The sequence below is a fragment of the Nanorana parkeri genome, unplaced genomic scaffold, assembly GCF_000935625.1.
Source record: "Nanorana parkeri isolate BGI_ZX_2015 unplaced genomic scaffold, ASM93562v1 scaffold55, whole genome shotgun sequence".
NCBI classification, from domain to species: domain Eukaryota; kingdom Metazoa; phylum Chordata; class Amphibia; order Anura; family Dicroglossidae; genus Nanorana; species Nanorana parkeri.
The window spans coordinates 2,355,208-2,378,890 of record NW_017306323.1 but is presented as its reverse complement, the minus strand read 5'-3'; the positions used below and the strand labels follow the sequence as shown (position 1 = coordinate 2,378,890).

General features: G+C 42.0%; 1 protein-coding gene across 1 annotated transcript; it reads right to left on the bottom strand.

Moving 5' to 3' along the window:
- Positions 1-21,641: 21,641 nt before the first annotated feature.
- On the bottom strand, positions 21,642-22,672 carry CCR7 (C-C motif chemokine receptor 7). The gene has a single exon (XM_018576064.1). The coding sequence runs from the start codon at positions 22,576-22,578 to the stop codon at positions 21,646-21,648; it is 933 nt and encodes a 310-aa protein (XP_018431566.1). The 5' UTR covers positions 22,579-22,672; the 3' UTR covers positions 21,642-21,645.
- Positions 22,673-23,683: the final 1,011 nt, after the last annotated feature.

The window sequence follows — 23,683 nt, the reverse complement described above, 5'->3', positions numbered from 1 at the left end:
TTTACGTGGCTGAGTTGCTGTTGTTCCCAGTTGCTTCCACTTTGTTATAATACCACAAACAGGTGACCGTGGAATATTTAGTAGCAAGGAAATTTCACGGATGGGCTTATTGCACAGGGGGCAACCTATCACGGTACCACACTTGGATTCAATGAGCTCCTGAGAGAGACCCATTCTTTCACAAATGTTTGTAGAAGCAGTTTGCATGCCTAGGTGCTTGATTTTATACATCTGTGGCCATGGAGGTAATCGGAACACCTGAATCCACTGATTTGGAAGGGTGTCCCAATACTTTTGGCAATATAGTGTATTTTTCTACTAGGTTAATGAGAACAATTCCGATCCCATCCCCTTGCAGTTGATTGAAGCCACCATTTCAAATCTTATTTGAGGTTTCAATTTTCAACAAAATGGAATTGAACGTTCAATCACTTTATCAAAGTACCACATGTATGACCAGCTATACGTTTAATTTGAAACTAGGCATGATCCAGGTTGAATCTTGGATCATGCAAGCCATCCAAGCCTTTCTTGTCACTGTGAGCAAATCAGACTTACAAACATTATGCCATGTTGACCCTGCTGTAACCCTTTTCTGTTACGTGGACTTCTGATGGCTCCTGATTTATATTTGCAGCTCCTGTGCTGGAAATGCATTCGTGAAGACAAATCCTATTTCTTCCCCCTTCAATTTCTATTTAGCCTCACTCATTATTAGCTTTAACGCAATGCAGCACATAGCTTGAATTCTGAGCTTTGAAATAAGAATTTGCAAGCTTAGCTAAAATAACTTGAGTATATACCTAGCTAAATCCTGGGTATCAAAGCAGGAGACAGATCAAAGCTGCTGAGGTTTTTCATTTAATAGGGAGAAAAAGGGCAGCTTGACCCAGCTGGCACATTCTGTGTTTCTATTAATCCTAAAGCATGCTTGTTAAAGGGCAACTAAGCAAGCCAAAAAGAAAAATTGATAAGGCAACTGCTAGAGTTATCCTGGAATAGTCACTGTGCTGAAGTCAGGCCAGGTATTCGATTTATTTCATTCGTAATCTGAGTTTAATGTAATTAGTTGCAGTCAGATTTAGTAGGTTCACGCATTTGCTTCTGGGTAGACTTTGGATAGTGGTTGGGAATGCTGACATCATTTGATATCAACTAATCTTTTATTTAAAATTAATTCCACAAATTGCCTGAGTGCCTGTTAAAGCAGCCTAATAATAATAACTTGATTTTCAATTGTGGCTCCCCTTAGCAGAAGAAGTCTGTTCTCTCCGTTAGAAATGCAGAATGCTGTATAAAAGAAAAATAAAAAAAAATATTAATTTTTTACCAAAAAAAACATTACTTCTAGTTCCTGTTCCCCAAGCATGTCCTGAAGTTTTGTTTATCCCAGTGGTGGTCAACTTACTTGATACAGAGGGCCCTGACATCACTAAAGGGCCACACATATTATTTAGTTAAAGTAATGCTAACTAAATGCTACAGATAGTTGTCAGAGACTGTAGACATGCAACAAGGGATGGTCAGAGACTGTGGGCATGATGTAAAAGATGGTCATACTATAGAAGTTGTTGGTGACTGGGGACATATTTTAGGAGACAGTCAAAGACTAGTGGCAAGTTGACTGCTAGAGATCATAGTTATTACAGCCCATACTGTATATAAATCAGTGCTTCCATATTTTGCCCCCTACAGTCCTCTTAAAAATGACTTTTTAATGTAATAATAATAATAATAAAAATTACATAATAATAATAACAATAATAATAATATGCAACATTTATATCCTTTTCATTAAGATGCATTGTAAAAGATCAATGCTTCCATATTTGTGCTCCCTACAGTCCTCCTAAAATTATTTTTTAATGTAATAATAATAATAATAAAAATTACATAATAATAATAACAATAATAATAATATGCAACATTTATATCCTTTTCATTAAGATGCATTGTAAAAGATCAATGCTTCCATATTTGTGCTCCCTACAGTCCTCCTAAAATTATTTTTTAATGTAATAATAATAATAATAAAAATTACATAATAATAATAACAATAATAATAATATGCAACATTTATATCCTTTTCATTAAGATGCATTGTAAAAGATCAATGCTTCCATATTTGTGCTCCCTACAGTCCTCCTAAAATTATTTTTTAATGTAATAATAATAATAATAATTTGCTACATTTATATTCTTCTTGGTAAGATGCATTATAATAGATCATAGGAAAAAAACAAAGTGGACAAGGATGGAGAGCACGGCAAAAGTAAGGTAGTGTGAAAGAACAGAAACCAGCAAGTCTAAAGAATATTTTTCCTTCACCAGATTTACTAAACACCATAACACATACTACTAACTGCAGAAAAAGTGCCAAAAGGCTGCATGCGGCCCCATAGGTTACAGGTTGGGCATCAGGGGGTTTACAGTGTGTTATAAACCATATGGAGGGATAGCAGTACTATATATCCACCATGATAACAGAAATAAACCTTGGAGTGAATGCTAATACCCCACAAGTGCCATTGTTGGAGTCAGCAAGAGTATTTGAAACTACATGACCAGGTAGACAGCCCCTTCAGATACCCACTAGCAGCCACCCTCCAACCAGCTACTCCCTCTCAAACTTCCCATTAATAAAACACGCAATGACCTATCATTGAGTACAAAAGGTACAGCAGGCTTACTTTAATTATGTATCAACATCATTAACATAACAACAATGTAACAAAATCATAGGAAAAGTACCACCGGTTTCCCGATTCTTGAAGTCACCAGAAGAAACAAAGACCCCTGAACAATGTGCCTGCAGCATTAGCCAACTAACTTAGGCCCCCAGCCGCAATACACCACCTTGGGGACAATAACTGTTGATTGCAGACGCGTGCCTGCCCCTTCTGCACAGTCAACCAGTTGACCATAACCACAGAGAGGGCACCTCACCTAGGATGGGTCCCCTCACTGTTACCGATGCATCGTTTTTGTGCATGCGCATAGTTTCACGCTGACTGATGTATCCTGACACTGTCTTTACTGATGGCACAGAAGACAAGGACATATCTATGTATATATAGATATATATATTGTAAGGGTATTGATATTGGTAGCGGTAAACCATACACATGACAGGGATACCCAGGAACAGTGCAAACAGGTTTGCCCTGCACTAACATTCTGTAAGGCTGCAAACAAACAATGCAGGAGGGCTTTGTACAGCAAATCCATAGCATGAAACAAAACATCTGCTCATCGGAGCTACTAATGCTCCTCAGTGGCCATATTGCAACATATGAATATATGAATAAAATGTAAAATACATTCCCTTGTAAATACCCAACTAAAAAAGATTAATTTTGGCGTATATCTGCACAGAACGAACATTCACAAATATTGAACCCATAGCATATGGTGTATAAAGTGTATTTGCAATGCTTCACATACTTTGGTGTACTAGAATATAATTGATAGGTTTTTCTAAACAGTGATGCTACATGACTTTAGTTTGTCACTGTTAGAGGTAAAAATAGCTTCTTTTCCATAGAGATCACACATACATGGGCAAGCGTTTAGAATCTCTCTAAATTAAATTGATACTGTTTATACTGCCCCCTGGCATGCTAATATACATAAAGCAGGCTGAAATGTTGTTGTCATACATTCCTACTCCTTTAGGGCTTGTTCAGACTAGCCCGCACACTAAAACGCGTTCGGGCTAGTGTGGTGTGACAGGTTTGGCAGGTGGGTGGTGTGATGTGCTGTTTAGGAGCATCACAATTTTATTTATTTTTGTACTTTATTTGGAGGGACATTTTACACACTGAAAATATCTGATGCTGGCAGGCTGGTGATGCCCCTTTTTAGCCAAGTCATCCGAGTTCATTGGCGATGTGGCCTACCCCAAAATCCAGCCTTGCCTATTATAACACATAAGATTTCCTTGCTCATGCCATTCTGAGAAAGTCATAGAGGGTTATTCACTAAAGAGCCGAAGGATCCAGCCGTAGCTTTGGCCGCCGGAGCCCTTCGGTTTAGTGGAACCGAAGGGCTGTTGTACGGGCTATTCACAATAGTCCGTACAGCAGCCGAAGGCAACGGAGCCAAACGCATATGCTTTGGCTCAGCTGAGCCGCAGTGACAGTCGAAGCTGGGAGAGCGGTCTGCCGGAGCAGATCATTTTCCCTGCAACAGACAACAACTGGACTGAGCCAACCGTGACATCACTTGACGACACTGGGCTGTCTTTACATGACAACAACTGGGCGCAGCTGGCCGTGATGTCACAACCGGCTCTGCTAAGTTGTTTTCATTGGTCCGGGACCTGCAAGAAGACTCTGGCAGGTGTCGGCCAAATGTAAACAGTTGATCTTAGAGATTATGAGAATAGGGGTGAACAGCAGCTAGTGAACTGTCAGAGCTTTGGAGCTTCCAATGTTGGATCAGCTGAGTTGAATGGCTTCTGTACTTCAACTGAGCCGACATTGCAGAGCATGTTCAGCTGACCGAAGGCAGCTGATGTACGGCTGATTTTAGCCGATGTACGGCTGGAATCAGCCTTACAGAGCCGAAGTGAATAGCCGAACGCCGATCAGGCTCAGTTCACTTCGGCTCGGTTATTCATTCAGCTGCCTATGGCAGCTTATGAATAACTCTCGTAGTCCTGCCCTCAGGGGCTCATTAAGAAAGCGACATACCCTCTACTGCCACAAAAGAGAGCTGTGGAACATAGGAGAATCCTTCTTTGCTCCATCTAGTGGCAGTAATGCACTGTGAGCACTGTTCGCCAAGCTATACACTAGACAAACACCTTATAAATCAGCCCCTTACTGTAGAAAAGTTTCATTGAGGTTTGTCCCAAGACTAAATTTTTAAATGTAATTCCAATTTTGCAGTCAAATTGGAGAAAACCCCTCTATGTTTTTGTTGTGTGTTCCCAGAAGCGATTGGAAGCCCCCCTTTACATATAGCAGGTTAGTGCCGCTATATGCTGACAATATCAGGATCCACTGTGCTGGCTGATTGACAGATTGACTCTCTAGAGCAGGGGTGGGGAACCTCTGGTCCTCCAGCTGTGGTGAAACTACAAATCCCATGATGCATTCCAAGATTTTCACAGCAGGAGGGCCAGAGGTTCCCCACCCCTGCTCTAGAGGCAGTGCTGGAGAAACGAAGAGGGGAGGCGAGGAATCCCTGCGGGGAGCGGTAAATGACAGTCACCACTCTCCGCAGGGAAACAATCAGGAAATGAGCGATCGTCACTATGTTATCACTAATTTCCCCATCTATAGAGCCAACATGTGACAGCTTCAGTATATTTCACTCTCCTTATAATTCTCCTTTAAAATCCATACCAGATCCCTGTCTAGGATAAGGGTTTGGTAGTGATTTGGGGGGAAGGAACCAAAACACTCTAGCGCCACGTGCTGCAATTTTTTTTATCCGGAGAATATGGAGGAGAGAGCGAGGAGAGGCCGCCAGGGGAGGGAGTAAGGGGACCGGCTATAGAGGACTACAGCAATACATTATACAGCAATACAAAATAATATGAAGCTATATACTCTGTGTTGTTCTGGGTTGGTGCCCTGATGTCTCCAGGTGGCCTGGTGGCGTGTGCGAGCTCTCAGGAGGATGTTCGGGCTCTCAAATGGGTTGTGCGGCTGTCAGGTGGGCTATGCAGCTCTCAGGTGGGCTGCGCACCTCTCAGGTGTACTGTTTGCACTCACAGGTGGGCTATTTGGCTCTCAGGTGAGCTGTGTGACTCTTAGGTGGGCTATGCAGCTCTCAGGTGGGCTATGCGGCTCTCAGGTGGGCTATGCGACTCTCAGGTGGGCTGTGCATCTCTCAGGTGTACTGTGCGCACTCTCAGCTGGGCTATGCAGCTCTCAGGTGTGCTGCGCACCTCTCAGGTGCACTGTTTGCACTCACAGGTGGGCTATTTGGCTCTCAGGTGGGCTGTGTGAATCTTAGGTGGGCTATGCGGCTCTCAGGTGTACTGTGCGCACTCTCAGCTGGGCTATGCAGCTCTCAGGTGGGCTGTGTGCACTCTCAGGTGGGCTGTGTGGCTCTCAGGTGGGCTGTGCGCCTCTTAGGTGGGCTGTCTGGGATGTGGTGTCTCCCCAGGGGTCCGCAGGCGGGCAGCATCTTGTCAGGGAGCCGGAGGAGGAGGAGGAGAAGGCGATGTGCCAGCAAATTGGTCCCAGACGACCCATACAGCGAGTGGTGAAGCCAGAGGATGATTTCTTCCTCTGTCTGATGTCACTTCCTCCCAGTCCCAACAGACCATGGAGGAGAAACAGAGGGAGGGACTAGGCTCAGCGAGAGCCACTGCAGCCCGACAAGTGAACTGATGACGCCAGCGCCCATCGGTATGTGGCTTTCTTAGGGAGCTACAAGTCCAGTTTCAATAATGTGCCCGGGTGTGAGGCGGGCTGACCCTAGAATCCCGCCTTGATTTTTAAATTTTTGCATTTACGGTTTTTCCAATTAAGACTGGAGTGCCTCACGATTTTGCATACTTTTAAAAGGTGCAGTGACTGAGTAAACGGTGTGAAACGGTGATCTGGAGACCTGCAGACTCTATGACTAGCTCCCTTGTTTGGCGGTGATGAACACACTTTAAGGATAAATGGCTCATTCAGGAAAACACTGACAACTTTTGTAGACATTCAATGCAGCAAATGATTCATGATTCTTAACTTGAAGAAGTTACGAAACCTGAGGTTCCTCCTTATGCAAACACCACATAGCCCTGCTTCCTATAGGAAATAGGAGGATTTCATGCTCACCTCCCTCTAGCTATTTTTCTGCAATTGTGATTTTTATTTCATAGCTGCTGTAGAGGGGGACACCTTCCTGGCAGCGGCACACCTTCTCATTCCTAAATGTTTGGTCATGATTACCTCCTTCAACGCTGTCCTCTCCGGGAAGGCCAATTACTCATTCCAGGCATTGTGCTGTCAGTTGCTAGTCACTTGACATCCCTGACAACAAATAATGGTAATAGCAGGACCTTCGCCAACAATTTGATGGACAAAGACACTGATTTTTGCTTACAAATACTAGCAGACTGTCATATGTTGTGATGTGTTATATTAAAAGCATTGTCCAGCTTTTGCAAAAATAATACATGTGCACAGACATTAATAAAAGAAAAAATGTGCATGAATAATTTTTTGGCTTGATCAGTAGACCGTGTGTACATTGCTCTGGCTATTGGCAACTAGTCCCTGATCGTACCAAGGTACGGACTTACAGCTAAGGGACAGGAGCAAGTATGAATGGACTCCTAGTGTGTTGAAGTCACCGCACTTGTTCTCCATTGAGAATCATAAGCCCCCCGAGGTGGCTGATGGATAGTTCCTCCATTCACCAATCCTGTCAAAGGATCTGTAAATGGATGGCAGTGGCTGTGCTGGGCAAAGGTACTCACAGTCCTGCCTGTGATCGCGGAGATCACTTGTACAAAACAAGCGGCAGCTTCCCCGCTGTACATTTAGCTCTGCCAGGGCTAAATGTAGAAAACAACTACCTGTCCGGCGCCTGGAACTGCATGTTCTGGGCATTGGGAGATAGGAATTCCACACCCCTGCTGCCCCTCAACTCCCTGCTCCCCCGAGGCCGGGCCTTGGTTGGCCTTGTGGGAAATCCGGCCCTGATGACAGGAGCCTTCAGGGAGAAGAACCCTGTGAACCAGGTAAGTTGGTAGGGTGGGATTGGTTGGGATTTGTCAATGTGATCGTGTTTCATGTTACACCCTGAATATGAGAATAGGGGCGAACGATAGTGAGTAAACTGCTGGTGCTTCGGCTCAGCCAATCCAAAAGTTGAATCGGCTGAGTCGAACGGCTTCTGCACTTCGGCTAAGCCGAACATGCTGAGCATGTTCGGCTGACCAAAGCCAGCCGAAGGCAGCCAATGTACGGCTGAATTTAGCCAGTGTACAGCTGAAATCAGCCATACAGAGCCGAAGTGAATGGCCGAACGCCATTCGGCTCAGTTCACTTCGGCTCTGTTATTCACTCGGCTACCTTCAGCAGCTTAGTGAATAACCCTCTTAGTCTTTAAAGGGAATGCATACTCTTCCAAATTATTTTTTTACAGCTTTATGTAAGATAGGTCATAATGATGTAATTATTCTTATCAATGTGTGTTAAAGCTGAGCTCCAGCCCAAAAAAAAACAGATAGGTCATTAAAAATTAAAATAATGCACTACTCGCATTTAATCCAGGACTGCCGCCCACAGTACTTATTTTCCACCACTAGATGTCCTCAGTCTTTCAGGTAAAATGACATCCAGCATTATCTAACCTACTTCTTCTGAGCACAGGGTGTCATGGGCCTCTCGCACAGGGCGCCTAAAGGCCTAAGGCCGGCCCTGGCCGGCCTCCAGCCTGGAATTGGACAGAGAGGGTAAAGCAACACTTTCATGAGCTCATCAGTTTGTTTTCTCTTCCGGTCAGCATGCTGTTTGGCTGATTGGCTCCCTGTGTTCCTTCCTTCTCTCCCATTATGAGCTCTGCTGTACAGGGACTGCAAGAGGCTAGTATGAAGTCAAATTTAGGCACTTTACACTGCCTGCATTCAAAAAAGATCTAATAATGTATCAATGATTACAGTGCTGCATTCATTCATGAGTGTTGCCTATATTTTACCTTTAGAGCTCCATGTTTGCATGCAGGCTGGTGTCCATTCTGTGTCGATGGTGGGGGGGCAGTTTAACTTACTTTTTTAAATGTCAAAGTGACATTTCGTTCATGTCTATCTACTGCAGTGGAGTTGTGGCGACCGGTGCTGATATCTGGTGAGCTCCGGTACGTTGTGGAAAAATGCAGCATATCTGGTGTGAACGGGGCACATAAAACAGTTTTGTATGTGTCCTGGCGGTGACTGGTCTGACTTGTTCAGTCTTGTGATTTGTTCACAAGTCACTGTACATTGTGTGACATAGGGCCAAGATAAATAAAAAATACTCTTATATCTCTATTATGTACTTATAGGTACAAAGGGCAACAATATTTCTTTAGTACATGCTTCATTGCTCAGCTTCCTGCTTTCATATTCCTTCTCAAAATGCAAATCTATAAGTCATCCAACTCTTTGGAATCAATGCACTTTAATATCTTAGCAATTGGAGTTGTAGTAGCTAATCCAGCGTCATACCTAGCCTTTTTGCCGTCTGAGGTGGGCAGGCGTGGTGGTTGAGTGACGCCGCCCTCCCGCCGGGCTCGATGGCAACCAGTGAGGTCAATGGTTGCCAGGAGCTGAACTAGACACCAGCCAGAGCATCCCAGGTCACTAAGAGCTGAGCAGGGAGATGTGTATGGCCCTTACACATCTCCCCGTCTGGCTCCTAGGCAACCTGGGACACTGTGGCCGAAAAGGGGGCGGCAGGCATACTGCAAACATTTGTGCAGCAGAGTGGCCATGCTGCTCTGACTGCCATCCCCCCTACATAACCCAAAGAGATGCCACCTGAAGCAATTGCCCTGTGCTAATCTATAAGTCTCTATAAATAATTAAAAAGGGAGAGGAAGCTTGTTAAAAATCTGAAAGACACAACATACCTATATAGCTAAAGCAACCTCGTTAGCATTATCTAAATGCAAAAAAACCTGGCTGCTGTAAGACGAAAATATTTACCTTGTCTGTCCAGCCAAATGCAGCTCCTATTGCCAACTATAGTCTGTGAAGAAACACACTCTTCTGAAGGGAGTGTCAATTTATCGTGGTCCCCACAGCGTTACATGGTTCCTTCCTCTGATCTTGATGTCATTACTGTGCCCTGTAGGTGTTGTTGGAAAGAACCACTGAGTGTTGCTCAAATTTTCTTTTGTGAAGACATTAGATTTTTAGCTCAGGGCCAGGTTCGGTGGGTCTGTTGGGACCTATAGGCTGACAGCAACTTGACATTTTGTGTGTGCTAATCAAACATGTGTAATGCGCATTAATTAATTGATTTAGTAAAGTCAAGGTCGGATCTGCCTCAAGGCAACCTAGGCAGAAGCCTAGAGCCCAGTGGATATCTAAGAGGATTAAGTACAACCTTCATTTTTTTTGCAGTAAACCAGTAGGATAGAAAGATTTTTCTGGCAATGGGAACACATACGGACTGATTTATAAAACTTTTGTTGAGCCATATGCTGGGCGAATACATGTAAAGGTTCTCATTCATCCAGTTCATGGTAAATCTGTAAAAAATAAATCAAGGCAACTGGACTTGCTGTATTTTGCTTGAAGAAGTTTCACTGGTCATTCAACTAACTTTGAGAAAGCTAGTCAGATGACCTGTGAAATGTCTTCAAGAAAAATACAGCAAGTCCGGTTGCCTGGGGTGAATGTCATTCACATGTCATTCCCACCACTGGGTGGAGCAGAAGAGCATAGGAAATCCCTATGTTCCTTGGCTCCACCTAGCGGCAGGAATGACATGCGAACAGCATTTGCCCAGTGTATGGCTAGGCAAAAAATTTTATAAATCAAACCTTAAAACTCAGCAGCTAAAAGTACACAAAAAAGGCATACTTCCAGCCCATGAAATCCATTGCCATCTTCTTTCCACCTGATTCTTCGCAGAGCTTCTGCTCCTCTGTGCTGCCATCATGAATTTGTGAGCCAACTGTCACTTCTTGATCACTCACAGCTGCCCCCTACTGTGAATGCGGGAGATCACAAACTACAAGGAGGCAAGCCTCATGGGATGTGATCCCAGAAGGCTGCAATGGGAATGGGCTAAGAGTACATCATTCTAGCCTTGGTGAGAAAGTGGGACGACGTACCTGCAGAAAAAGGTACTTGCCCCCCCCCCTCCCACAAACATGTGATTAAGTTAAGGGGATTATTAGAGGGAAGTAAAGTTGCATTTATGTGTGAAGGTCAGCTTTAAGGGAGGATAAAGTTGGTGTCTGATGGGTAGACATTGCCAGTACAGATGATGTCAATGGGGATGCTTCTCTGTCAATTGCAGAGGGCAAATGGGGAGGGCTAATTTGCTACCTTGCGTTGAGCCCCATTCTGCCTTAATCCGTCTCTGGTATAGAAGGTGATATTTAGCTGCTGGTAAGTGAGATGAAGCCTTTATGGAGATTTAGGAAGAGTTTCAGTGGCCATGAAGCCTCTGAATTATTAATATGTTTGTTTTCCCTGTTTTTCAACACACATTCACTATTACATTAATTTGGCATTCATATATTTCTGCATTGTCAATAATATAAGCTGAACTTATAAAATATATTTTTGGGGGTGTCATATTTTGCGTAGTCTGAACTATGCAGTATGGACATGAATCATGTCTACTTTAAACGCAAACTTCAATTTTTACTTTTTTTTGCCTTCTTTACATTTTTATCTATATTATCAGTATTTCAAATTGTATTCTGTTTTATGTTATTGTTCTTTAGTAGGTAATGCCGGCTGCCCTTACTTAGCATGGTTCCTGACGACTTGTCTTGCTGCATCAATTAAAAGGCCAGCAATAACCCTTCCTTTTATCCTTTAAGTTTGTACTCCTTCTGGTGTTTGAGCACAAGACAGGCCAGTTTGAACAAGAAAACATTTGCCCACAAACTATATCAGCAGAGGAAAGCGCTCAACCTTGTGCAATATTAATGCGTGAACATTTTTGTTAATACAGAATTAGAGTTAACCCTTTATTATTTTCAAGTGAAAAAGTTTTCTTTTGTTTTGGTGACTCAGCTCGTATGTCCTCAATTAATGGTCAGTTCTACATACTATATTATGTGCTTTTTAAATACTTCACAAAGCGAATTAGGGATGCACCGATTCCGATATCAGTATCAATAATGGTGCCAATATTGGGCATTTTCACGAGTGCTCGAGTACTTGTAAAGACCAATACCAAAAACTAATACTAGCACTTTAATTTTTTTAATTGATTCAGCTCCCTTAGGTCCTGTGCTTGCTGGGGACCTCACAAGCAGCCTTATTGGGAACCATGTGGCAGCTGTTTACAGCGCTTCCGCCGGCATGCACATCTCCACACCGCTTCTGAGACCCTCCAGACCCCTCCTGATACCCGCCGCCTGAAACATCAGGCCGGCACCCCAGAGCAGAGCAGCAGCACAGAGTATATAGCAAATTCATATACTATTCTGCATTGCTGTATAATGTAATGTTGGGATTTGTAGTCTTCCATAGCTGATGGTATTGATTTGCATTGCTGTATAATGTTTTGCAGGGATTTATAGTCCTCTATAACCAGTGCCATTCTGCATTTCTGTAAAATGTATTGCTGAGATTTGTACTCCTTTATAGCTGTTGGTATTCTGCATTGCTGTATAATGTATTGCTGAGATGTTTACTCCCTCTAAAAGTTTGGAGTTGGTGGTAAAAGTACCAGGGTCGCAGCGGTTGCAGCTGCAACTGGGCCCTGGCGCTCCACCACTGTCCTAAAATCATTAGACTGTATTGTTTTAGAAAAACTGTTACATGAAACTAAAAAAAAAGGTATTGGTAATGGGTATCAGCAAGTACTTGAGGAAAAGTATCGGTACTCGGTCTGGAAAAAATTGTATTGGTGCATCCCTAGTGCAAATGTAATAATATATTACTTTAAAGCAGAGCTTCCGACAAAAATAAGAAGACAAAAAAATAATAGTCCATTAGAAGATAAAATGTGGAAATAATCAAGTTCTATCCAGAGATTTCCCTCGCAGTGCTTTTTTTCTGCCACTAGATGTCCTCAGTCTCAAGGCCCGGATCAATCAAATTAACTGAGCCCAGGTTGTCTTGGACCTGCCCCAGCCTGTAACTGGTCAGTGAAAGCACATGAACCGACTGGCTTCTTGTGCTGCTTTGTTCTCTCACCCTTTGATCTCTGCCATAGAGGGACTGCAAGAGGCTTATACAAGGTAAAATTCAATAACTTACACTGCCTGTGTTTAAATATAAATGTAATGATGCATTAGTGATTACACAGCTGCACTACTTTGTATATTTATACTGTATCTGCCTAGAGTGAGTTCAGCTTTAAGTGACTCTGGAAGGTCCCTCTTTGTTTGGTTCGCTTTGCGGATTGTCATTTTTTTCTGTTTTGCTGAAAAGGCAACAGTCTAGGCTTATCTTCTTTTAAATAAGTGAACAGCTGCCTTTAGTGTCCCAAGACATGAAAAAGCCCAGCAGTGTTGCATAGCATGCTCTTCTTTTAAACAAGGGAACAGCTCCCTCTATTGTCCCCAGACATAGAAATGCCCAACAATGTGGTGTAGCGTGCTCTTCTTTAAAACAAGTAAATAGCTCCCTCTATTGTCCCAAGACATGTAAAAGCCCAGCAATGTGGTGTAGTGTGCTTATCTTTTAAACAAGTGAGCGGCTCCTTCTATTGTCCCCAGACATGGAAAAGCCAAACAATGTGGTGTAGTGTGCTCTTCTTTAAAACAATTGAACAGCTCCCTCTACTGTCCCCAAACATGGAAAAGCCCAACAATGTGTTGTAGCGTGCTCTTCTTTAAACAAGAGAACAGATCCCTCTATTGTCAACAGACATGGAAAGGCTCAACAATCTGGTGTAGTGTGCTCTTCTTTAAAACAAGTGAACAGCTCCCTCTATTGTCCCCAGACATGGAAAGAACCAACAATGTGGTGAGCGTGCTCTTCTTTAAACAAGTCAACAGCTCCCTCTATTGTCCCTAGACATGGAAAAGCCCACGTGAAGTGAACTGCTCTCTCTATTCTCATCAGACATGGAAAAGCCCAACAATGTGGTGAGCGTGCTCTTCTTTAAACAAGTGGACAACTCCCTCTAGTGTCCCAAGACATGGAAAAGCCCAACAATTTGGTGTAGCGTGTTCTTATTTAAAACGAGTGGACAGTAAGCTCTATTGTCCCCAGACATGGAAAAGCCAAACAATGTGGTGTAGTGTGCTCTTCTTTAAAACAATTGAACAGCCCCCTCTATTGTCCCCAGACTTTGAAAAGCCCAACAGTGTGGTGCAGCGTGCTTTTCTTTAAACAAGTGAACAGCTCCCTCTATTGTCCCAAGACATAGAAAAGCCCAACAATGTGTCATAGCGTGCTCTTCTTTTAAACAAGGGATCAGCTCCCTCTTGTGTCTAGATGATGACAAATATAATAGTGTGGCATAGCATGCACTTCTATTTATCAGCGACCTTTACCTTCTCTTTTCCATCAATTCACATTGGCCAGATGACTTAGGACATTTGGCATTTGATATATCTCTATACTTTTTGAAGCTAGCCATACACTGGTTGCTCTTTCTAGTTCTGCCCATGGGCTGAACAAGAATAAATGCTTGGATGGGAGAATCCCCCCGTCAACTATTGTAGTCTGACAGTGGCAGTTGTGCTGCTGTCAGAATAGCCAAATAGTGGCTCCATCTGCCTGGCTGCATACGGTTTGGATGAGATTTTCGCGACTGGCTGTTTTTACAAAAGTTCATTGAGAGATCAACTCTTGGGGAATGGGGGGGGATTTGAGGTGCTGATGGGGCCACACACTGCTCGAATGTCAGCCGAGTCCTGCAAGCAGTGTATGGCCAGCTGTAGGCTCCCAATCTCTCTTCCATGCTGTGTCATGTGACTCATGTCCATAGCTATATACCGTCTCTGTTTTTATGTCAACCCTTGGAGCTGGTAATGTATCATTTTGCACAGTAGACTGCTCGAATCTTTAAATCCATGTGGCTTGTAATATCTTTTTTTCTGTACGATCTATAATCCAAGCTGGAACAAATGGACAAGCAGGTATTCAAAATAAATTGGGGGGATCAATACGCAGTCTCTATCATATTACAGAATGCTATCTTCCTAACATGTTCCAGTATATAGGCAAGTAGGTAAAACACTAAGGATGTACCGATACTTTTCAGATAGCAGTGCCGATACTTGGCATTTCCATGAGAACTACCAGGGTTGCAGCGGGGACCTGGCTCTGGTGCTTCACCACTGTCCTGAAATCATTATTCTGTATTGTTTTAAGAAAAACTGTCACATGACAATAAACAAAAATGTATCAGTACTTGTACTTGTAAGTACTTGGGCAAGTATCAGTACTTGTACTTGCAAAAATGGTATCGGTGCATCCCTTTATTTATATTTATAAAAACAATATCATACATTAAAACAGAGATGTACAAATCCCAGGAGCTCCGTGTGCTCCTTACAAATGACAGCTGCCTCCTAACTTTTGAATTTTTCTCTAGTCTAGTCTTGGAGCTCAAAGTATCTGTACTTGTACTTGTACCGAGTACAGTACTTGGCATCGGTGCATCCCTAGAAAACACAAAGGACCTCAACAGTGACTTGATGCTTATTCATAGCCAGTGGACAACCAACATAGGGAGAAGTGACAGGAATCCAACAAAATGCCGGTTTATGAATAGTGGTGTCACATTAGCTATATATTGTAGCTGGGCTTTGCAGGTCACAACAGTATATGGCCAGAGATATTAGTATAGTATTTTAACAGGTGAAAATTATACATACGGTATATGTAAGGATAATGTAGTTGAAAAAAAAAACTACTCCCAGCCTCTCACTCCCAAATCATAACACCTTCAACAAACTGCAAAAAAGCACAATAGACCTGTTTCTATGCCTGCAGTGGCCCTTGAAATGTTGCACATCTGTGGCCCAGCCATTCAGAATAATGGCCACCACTTGTCTGAGATGATGTCATTAGTGAGCTACAGGTAACAGAACACTCCATTTCCTCCTCCATAGCCTCCTCCATAGCAATCAGACTGGAACATGATAACTTTTTGTAGCAAGTCACAAGGTGAGGTGCTGCAGCAGGGGCTGATCGGTGTCTGTGTAAACACAGCTAAGTATTGCACAGGCAAGAGGATTTATATAACTTTTCAGGATGTCAATCCAGGAAGTAGATGGTGGCCCTGGATGATGCCTGTATAAAGATGGTACCATTCATTTGGGGAGAAACACAAAGGTATTGTCAAGGGGAGTACTGTGATCTCTGTGAGAGATAATAAATACTTACTTATAAGTGTTAAACTTACACAGTACTTAACCTGGCTATGCACTGAGCAAATTTCAGCCGGTTCTTGATCAATCAGACAAAATTTGCTCAGTGGGTGGCCCTGTTTGCCACCTGCTGCCTGACATCTTTCAATTTGAGAAAGTTGAAGGCGTCAGGTGGAAAGCTGTTGGCTGCCCAGTTGAGGTATTATGACAGCCTAAGGGGCCGACTGTCAAAATACAATACTTGCAATGGGAGATTCCTTTGATCATGTTGTTTAGTGTAGGTGGGGGAATTTGTTAGTTACAAATCTCCTAGTTTATACTTTATTACGAATGTACTTAGCATGAAAATATATCTAAGGCTAATTCCACTTTAAAGAGGAACTCCAGTATTTATTAAAATTAACCCTTTTGTCTGGGCTATCCCTACACTGCAAGGGGTAACTGCTTGTTTTTGTCTAGGGATAAAAATAAAGCAGATATACTCACCTTATCCTTGGTCCCTCCTGGCAGTTAGACTGGTCCCCCCAGTCTCTTCTCCCCTGGGGTCCAGACGTCTAATAACCTGCAAAGCTAGCAGGGTCTTGTCCTGTATTAAAAAGGGGATGTATTGCAGGGACAAGTCTATAATTTTGCCACTTTATAGATCATTGGTTCGACCTCATCTGGAGTACGCGGTCCAGTTCTGGTCACCAGTACTAAGAAAAGATGTCCTTGAGTTGGAAAAAGTCCAGCGAAGGGCAACCAAACTAATTAGGGGTATGGAGGACCAGAGCTACGAGACGAGGCTACTAAATTTAAACATGTTCACATTAGAGGTGAGGAGATTAAGGGGGGATATGATTTCCATGTACAAAATGTTTAATGGTGGTAGCAACATTAGCGATAAACTGTTTAAAATTAACTCTGTTACAAAAACTAGAGGCCATCACCTAAAATTGATGGAAAAAAAATTCCAGCACAAGGGGCGAAGGGGGTTCTTCACAGTAAGATCAGTTAGGGTCTGGAACTCACTGCCACAGGCGGTGATTTCAGCAAATAATGTGGAATTGTTCAAGAAACTTTTGGACGATTTCTTAAGGGACCGTAATTTACAGGGGTACGGGTACTCCTAGAATGAGATCCTAATAGGTTGGACTTGATGGACTAATGTCTTTATTCAACCTCAAATACTATGTAACTATGTAACTATGTCATGTTGCCATGTCTAATGCATGTCCATTAGACGGGAGGATGCGGAGGGACATACCACAACCGGAGCGGAGAGAGGTAAGCAGTCACTGCCACAGGATCAAGGATCAGGTGAGTATTTCTTCTTTATTTCTGCCCATAGACCAAAATGAGCACTTAACCCTTGCAGTGCAGGGCAGGGACGTGTGGTCAGGGGAGGCAGATGAGGCAGAGCCTTACCTAGTATTATGGAGGAAAAAGCTGTCAGCTTCAAGTCTGAAGCTGACAGCTTTTTCTCCATTCAGATCGGCTTGTTACACAGCAGGGAAAGCCTCCCCGCTGTGTAACCTGTCATGGTTACAGGCAGCACTGCATCTGGCTTTTGACAGGTAGTTAGGTTACACAGCAGCGGGCTTCCCCACTGCTTGTGTAACCTAACTAGTGAGGCAAGAGCTGTCACAGCCTCTACTCTTTGTTAGAGGCGTGAGCTCTGTGGATGGCTTGGACCAATGGCAAAGCACCATTGGTCCAAGCTGTCCAATCAAAAAAAGAAAAGAAAAAAACACTGAGGCCATTGATCCTCCCTGTCTCCTCCCTTCCTCCTCCCTCCCTCCTTCACACTAGCTTGGGGACCGGCGTTTTGGTGGGTGGGGGCAGAGTTTCAGCAGGCAAGGGCGTGGCTTCGGCAGGCTGGGGGCTGGAGGGGACATGGGGGGGGGGCGAGGCTGGGGAATGTCTCACCCGGAACCAAAGGTTACCCGTCACTGGTGCAGAGGTAGTCCCCAGTGCAAGGATTCATTGTAATAAATCCTGGAGTTCTTCTTAAGTGATATTTCATATTTAGTTGATTCTAAAGAAATAAAACAAAGTTGATTTTATTTTTTTTAATATTAAACATAAAAGGTACACAAAGCATATATATGAAAAAAACTATCCACGTTCCCTTTAAATTAGCTTATTCATAATAAGAACCTCAACATGTCTGGAACTGGAGGGATTTTACTACAAATTCTATACAACATAACTCATATCGCTGTCAGTTAAACTGATCTCCTTTTAGTTCCACATTAGTAATATCACATTTCTCTTTAGAGGTTGTCGGTGGAATTCAGCTTGTACTTTTTCTGGTTACCATTGATTAGAAGCTGATAAGATAACAATCAGTAATAGTCTCAAATGTCACTTATGAGTAAGGCAGAAAAAAAAGTAGTTTCTAAATCGTAAACGATGATTCACATAGCTCATCAGATTGCGTATGAGTTGAGTTTATTGTACACCAGTTCAGGTTTCTGAAAGCCGGGTTTTCACCTAAAAAATGCCATAGAAGCTGTGACTAACTGTCATTTGTTCTCCAAAAAGTCAGTTTATTGTTTGTTCTGATCAGTGCTAGGTATAGTGAGTCCTTACAATTGTCCAGAAATATATACATGTTCACTTAAAGGGTCAGCACACCCAAATTGATATTTCAGAGCTTGGTGATTTGCATAAGCCCATGTCTTCTTGTATATCTTAGGTACTCCAATAGTGAGGTTCCCCAGGCAAAAATTACCAACTCTGCTCCTGTCCACCAGTGAGTTTTCAGTGTTCTAGCCAAAGCTTTGAGTGTACAAGCTAGCCCTGTGGCATTTTCCATAATATACAATAAAATTCCAAAAGGGAGATTGGGAACCCTTCATAATGGCCATAGAAGGTGGTAGACCCAGAAAAGCAGAGCAGAGATGTCACCAATAAAGTCCATAAGAGAGAGATAGAATTAAGCAAGGAATACCGATACCATCTAGTAAGTACATTATCAAATAAATATTTTATACGTCAAACAGGTGCAGTCATATATAAACTTGCATATAGAATGCATTTAAAAAGTCTTACACAGTCACCACCATGGGCAAATATCTAAAATGTGCCCCTCTCTAGGTGAATATGAACCCAAACTGCACAATGATTTCTCATTTCTTTCCTTGTAATGAAACATCTAATCACACAGTTAGAGGGAGTGAGAGGGATGCTTAAAATGTGGCTATAGAAGGTCTAATTTACATAATGAATGCCCTTCTGATGATGTCATTATGACAAAACGCATTAGAGACATATGGCCTGCTCCCAGAACAAGGACCATTGACCAGATTCTCCTGATGTTTATGACTTGTTTGGACAGTGGATTTACTTCATTCCATCTATGAGATATTTAGATACTGGCATCCAGATAGCACTTGAATGAAGATATGTGGCATTTTTTTTATATATTTGATGCTACTTGGACTATGGATGATGTCATATAGTGAGACCGCATTGCCTATTCCTATCCTTTGAGATATTTAGATACTGGCATCCAGATAGCACTTGAATGGAGATATGTGGCATGCATATTTGATGCTACTGGGACTATGGATGACGTAATATAGTGAGACTGCATTGCCTATTCCTATCTTTTTAGATATTTAGATACTGACATCCAGATAGCACTTTAATGGAGATATGTGGCATTTTTTATATATATATATATGATGCTACTGGGATTATGGATGATGTCATATAGTAAGACCGCATTGCCTATTCCTATCCTTTCAGCTATTTAGATACTGGCATCCAGATAACATTTGAATGGAGATATGTGGCATGTATATTTGATGCTACTGGGCCTATGGATGATGTCATATAGTGAAACCGCATTGCCTATCACTACATTTGTTATGGAAAGTTCTCATTTGTGTGGTGTAAAGCAGTATTTGAGAACCATATCATCTATATTGATTTCTATATGTCATAACTATATCATCTTATATTCAGTCAGTGCTTTTTTATCTATATCCACATACATTATTTGTTGGATATTAGCAGGTACAAAGCAGCATCTGGGAATTACAGCTCCTATACGTATATTATTTGTGGACAATACATGCCTCATCTATGTCCAAACAGACTATTTGCTGTGCATTAGTACTTGTCAAGTGAATCCCTGCTCATATATTGCTTACAACTCTTTCCACATATTACCATTTGCTGGATATTTGCATCTGCAATCATGCCATCGTCATATTGCAATTTCGATTTTATAAATATGGTTCATATATCTCTGTATGGGAATGTCACTATTCGAGACTATCTAACCCCATTAGAGAACAACATTTGTTTGGAGTAACCCCCACTTTTTTCATCTCAAAAGTGTTTAGCTTGCTCATTTGATGTTTGAGATTTAAAGTACAATCTGATTATCTCATACCAGCTACAACCAACAGAGTAGAGGAATCCTTACTGACAAATTCATATCTGCCATAAGCTATACCTCCAAGCTGCAATAAGGCTCCATTCACACATATCGGTAGAATTTTCCACGCGGAATGAAACCACGCAAACGTTAACATATGCCCATAAAATCGTGATTGGACTATTTTGGGAGATGCCGCAATAGTCTGAACAATGCACATTGCAATGCATTGTTTTTTCTGTTCAACGAATCCTGCAGAAAACCGCTCATGTGTGAATGGAGCCTAAGGTGTCTTGTTTTAAACATTATTATTATGAGAATTGCTGGATGTCACAGCCATTCAAAATGTAACCATTTTATCTGACTATAGGTAGTTAATAGGAGAGATATATAGATTTTTAAATATTATATACTTTATAGTATTAAGCCCACAAGAATCATATTCCCGCATCAGATCCTCAACCAATGCTGATCTGTGGTTTCCAGGAGCAATTTTCAAAATACATGGTAAAGTGTGATACCTGTGGACTTGTACATTGAATATACATATATGGGTAAAACAGTGGCTTAGTAGCACTAGTGTCCTTGGTTTGAATCCCAGCCAGGATGCTATATGCATGGAGTTTGCATGTTCTCCCTGTGCTTGCATGGGTTTACTCTGGCTTCCTCCTACATGCCAAACACACATTGGTAGGTTAATTGGTTCCTTTCTGAACTGTCCCTTATATGAATGTGTCTATGTATGCATGTGAGATAGGGGCCTTAGCTTGCAAACTCCGTGTTTAAAATTCTGTGTAAATTGTCAGTGCTATATTGATGTCATTAATTAAATAGTGCAAAAGTTTTATTGATGCTTTGTAAAGGTGGTCGCTATACTAAGGGGCATATTTGTGATTATGACTTTCACCCAATATTTAATGAAGGTGAATCCTCCTGGTGCATGTGTTTTAAATTACAGTGATTGATTCATCACCAGTAAATATTTGGTGAAACCTCACATTCCCTGCTTTACAAATATGCCCCTATGCATATTAATGGACAAATCCATGGAGTACTATAAGAAATGATTTTGCTTTAGACCGGGTACTTTAGATTTAGGGTTTGACATTGTGCCTTATAGGCAGTATTAATTTTTCAAGTGAGCAATAAAAAGTATATTTTAGATCTTTTCATATGGTGGTGACTGTGTAAGCCTTTTTGAATGCATTCTATTTACAGATATATAGGATTGTTAGATGGTTTCATTCCAAAACGGAATTATTAGTTATTAGTCCACTGATCCTTTAGAGAAGACTCTTGTGTCCATTGACTCTGAATATTTAAGGAGAAAATGTTGTTGTTGTGTCGGTTTCCATTGCAAAGGAGCTTCTCTTGCTTGGCTTGGCCGTTGACCATTTGGCAAACTTTTCCTGGCTCATGCAGCCTAAGTCTTTAAAGAACTTGCAAAGGTCATTTCTGAATTTGACCCCAATGATGACATAGAGGAATGGGTTAAGGCAACATCGCAAGCAGGCAAGGCTGTAGGTAACATCGTCGGCAAAATCAATGGTCTTGCTGGTGTGACACTGAGTGCTGTTATCAAAGGCCTTAATTAACATGACACAATTGTAAGGAAGTTGAAAGACAACAAACACAATGACAATGGCAATGATGACCTTGATGGCTTTGTATTTCTCGAAATTACGTGCATGAAGCAGTGTCACAATTATCATGCTGTAACAGAAGAACATGATTATCAAGGGCAGAAGGAATCCAGAAGCCATCTGGGCGATCTTGAGTCCAGCATTAAGGCTCTGGATGTTATCAGAGTAAATGACACAATTCTTCTCGCTATTATACTCTTTGACACCACTGTAGATAAACTCAGGTACAGACAGGAGGAAAGCCAAAACCCAGATGCCCAAACTGGAGATTTTACTGATCCACACTGTCTTGGACCGGTGACGGTGGGCAGAGGGGGCCTGGACAATAGCAAAGTATCTTTCAACACTCACGGACATAAGTAGAAACATCCCACTGAAGAAGCTCATTTTGTAGAGGCCGTATATGACTTTGCAGAATTCTTTGCCAAAAATCCAAGTACGGACTATGCTGGCTGCCCAGAAAGGCAAGGTGATGAGGAAGACCATGTCTGCTATAGCCAAGTTCAGCATGTAATAATCTGTTCCAGTTTTTAGCCTGTTGAAATAGATGTACCTCAGCATCACTAAACCATTCCCTGCCAGCCCAATACTGAAAATAATTCCATACATTATTGGCAAGAAGATGGCACGGAATCCACGGACGTCTGCTTTCTCACATGGTGCTATAAAAGAGTTATAATCTGGTGTAGAATTGTTATCTTCATCCTCAGGTGTGACAGTGTCATTGTCCTGACCAGCACATAACTATAAAAAAAAATAAAAAAATAACTCACATATGTTCTGTTAGGAAATAAACATTTTGAGATATTATGAGCTTAAATTGCATCCAAAATTGATGCTTGATTTGAGCCGATGATAGTGGGTTGAATAACTTTCCAGGTTTTCACATCTCACTGGTACTCCAGTGACGACATTTCCTTTCAATGATTTGTGTCTATAGCCTTTCCAAAAAGGAAACCGCAAAGCCATCATTCTAGATTATTTGATGTTACAGCAAACCTGTGCTTTGCCCATGCAGTGCACCACCAACAGCTTATACTTATTATAATTTAGCGTCTCCATTGCTCCATTACACTGCCAGGAACAAATAAATATACCCACACTATTGGTTATGGGGAACCATAAGACCTGCTTCTCTTCCTTCTTTAAATATATAAGTATGTATACAGCGTGAAAAGAACTTAAAATTATGCCAAATAAATACTGTGCACTAAAACTCAGCTGCTGCTTAATATCTGATATTAATGTCTAATATCTGAATAAGATATTTGCATTAGAAAATACACTATATTACCAAAAGTATTGGGTCACTCCTCCAAATCATTGGATTCAGGTGTCCCGTGAAATTTCCTTGCTACTAAATATTCCACGGTCAACTGTTATTGACCTAGTGGTATTATAACAAAGTGGAAGCAACTGGGAACAACAGCAACTCAGCCACAAAGTGGTAGGCCATATAAAATGACAGAGCGGGGGTCGGCGCATGCTGAAGTGCACAGTGCGCAGAAGTTGTCAATAGCTACAGACCTCCAAACTTCGTGTGGCCTTCAGATTGGCACAACAGTGCGTAGAGAGCTTCATGGAATGGGTTTCCATGGCCGAGCAGCTGCATCCAAGCCAAGTGCAATGCAAAGCGTCAGATGCAGTGGTTTAAAGCACACCGCCACTGGACTCTAGAGAAGTGGAGACGTTTTTTTGTTATATTGTTAATATT

Bases quoted from the DNA above. Each gene is read 5' to 3' on its own strand.
- CCR7 (XM_018576064.1), bottom strand. From the start codon at position 22,578: ATGTATGGAATTATTTTCAGTATTGGGCTGGCAGGGAATGGTTTAGTG.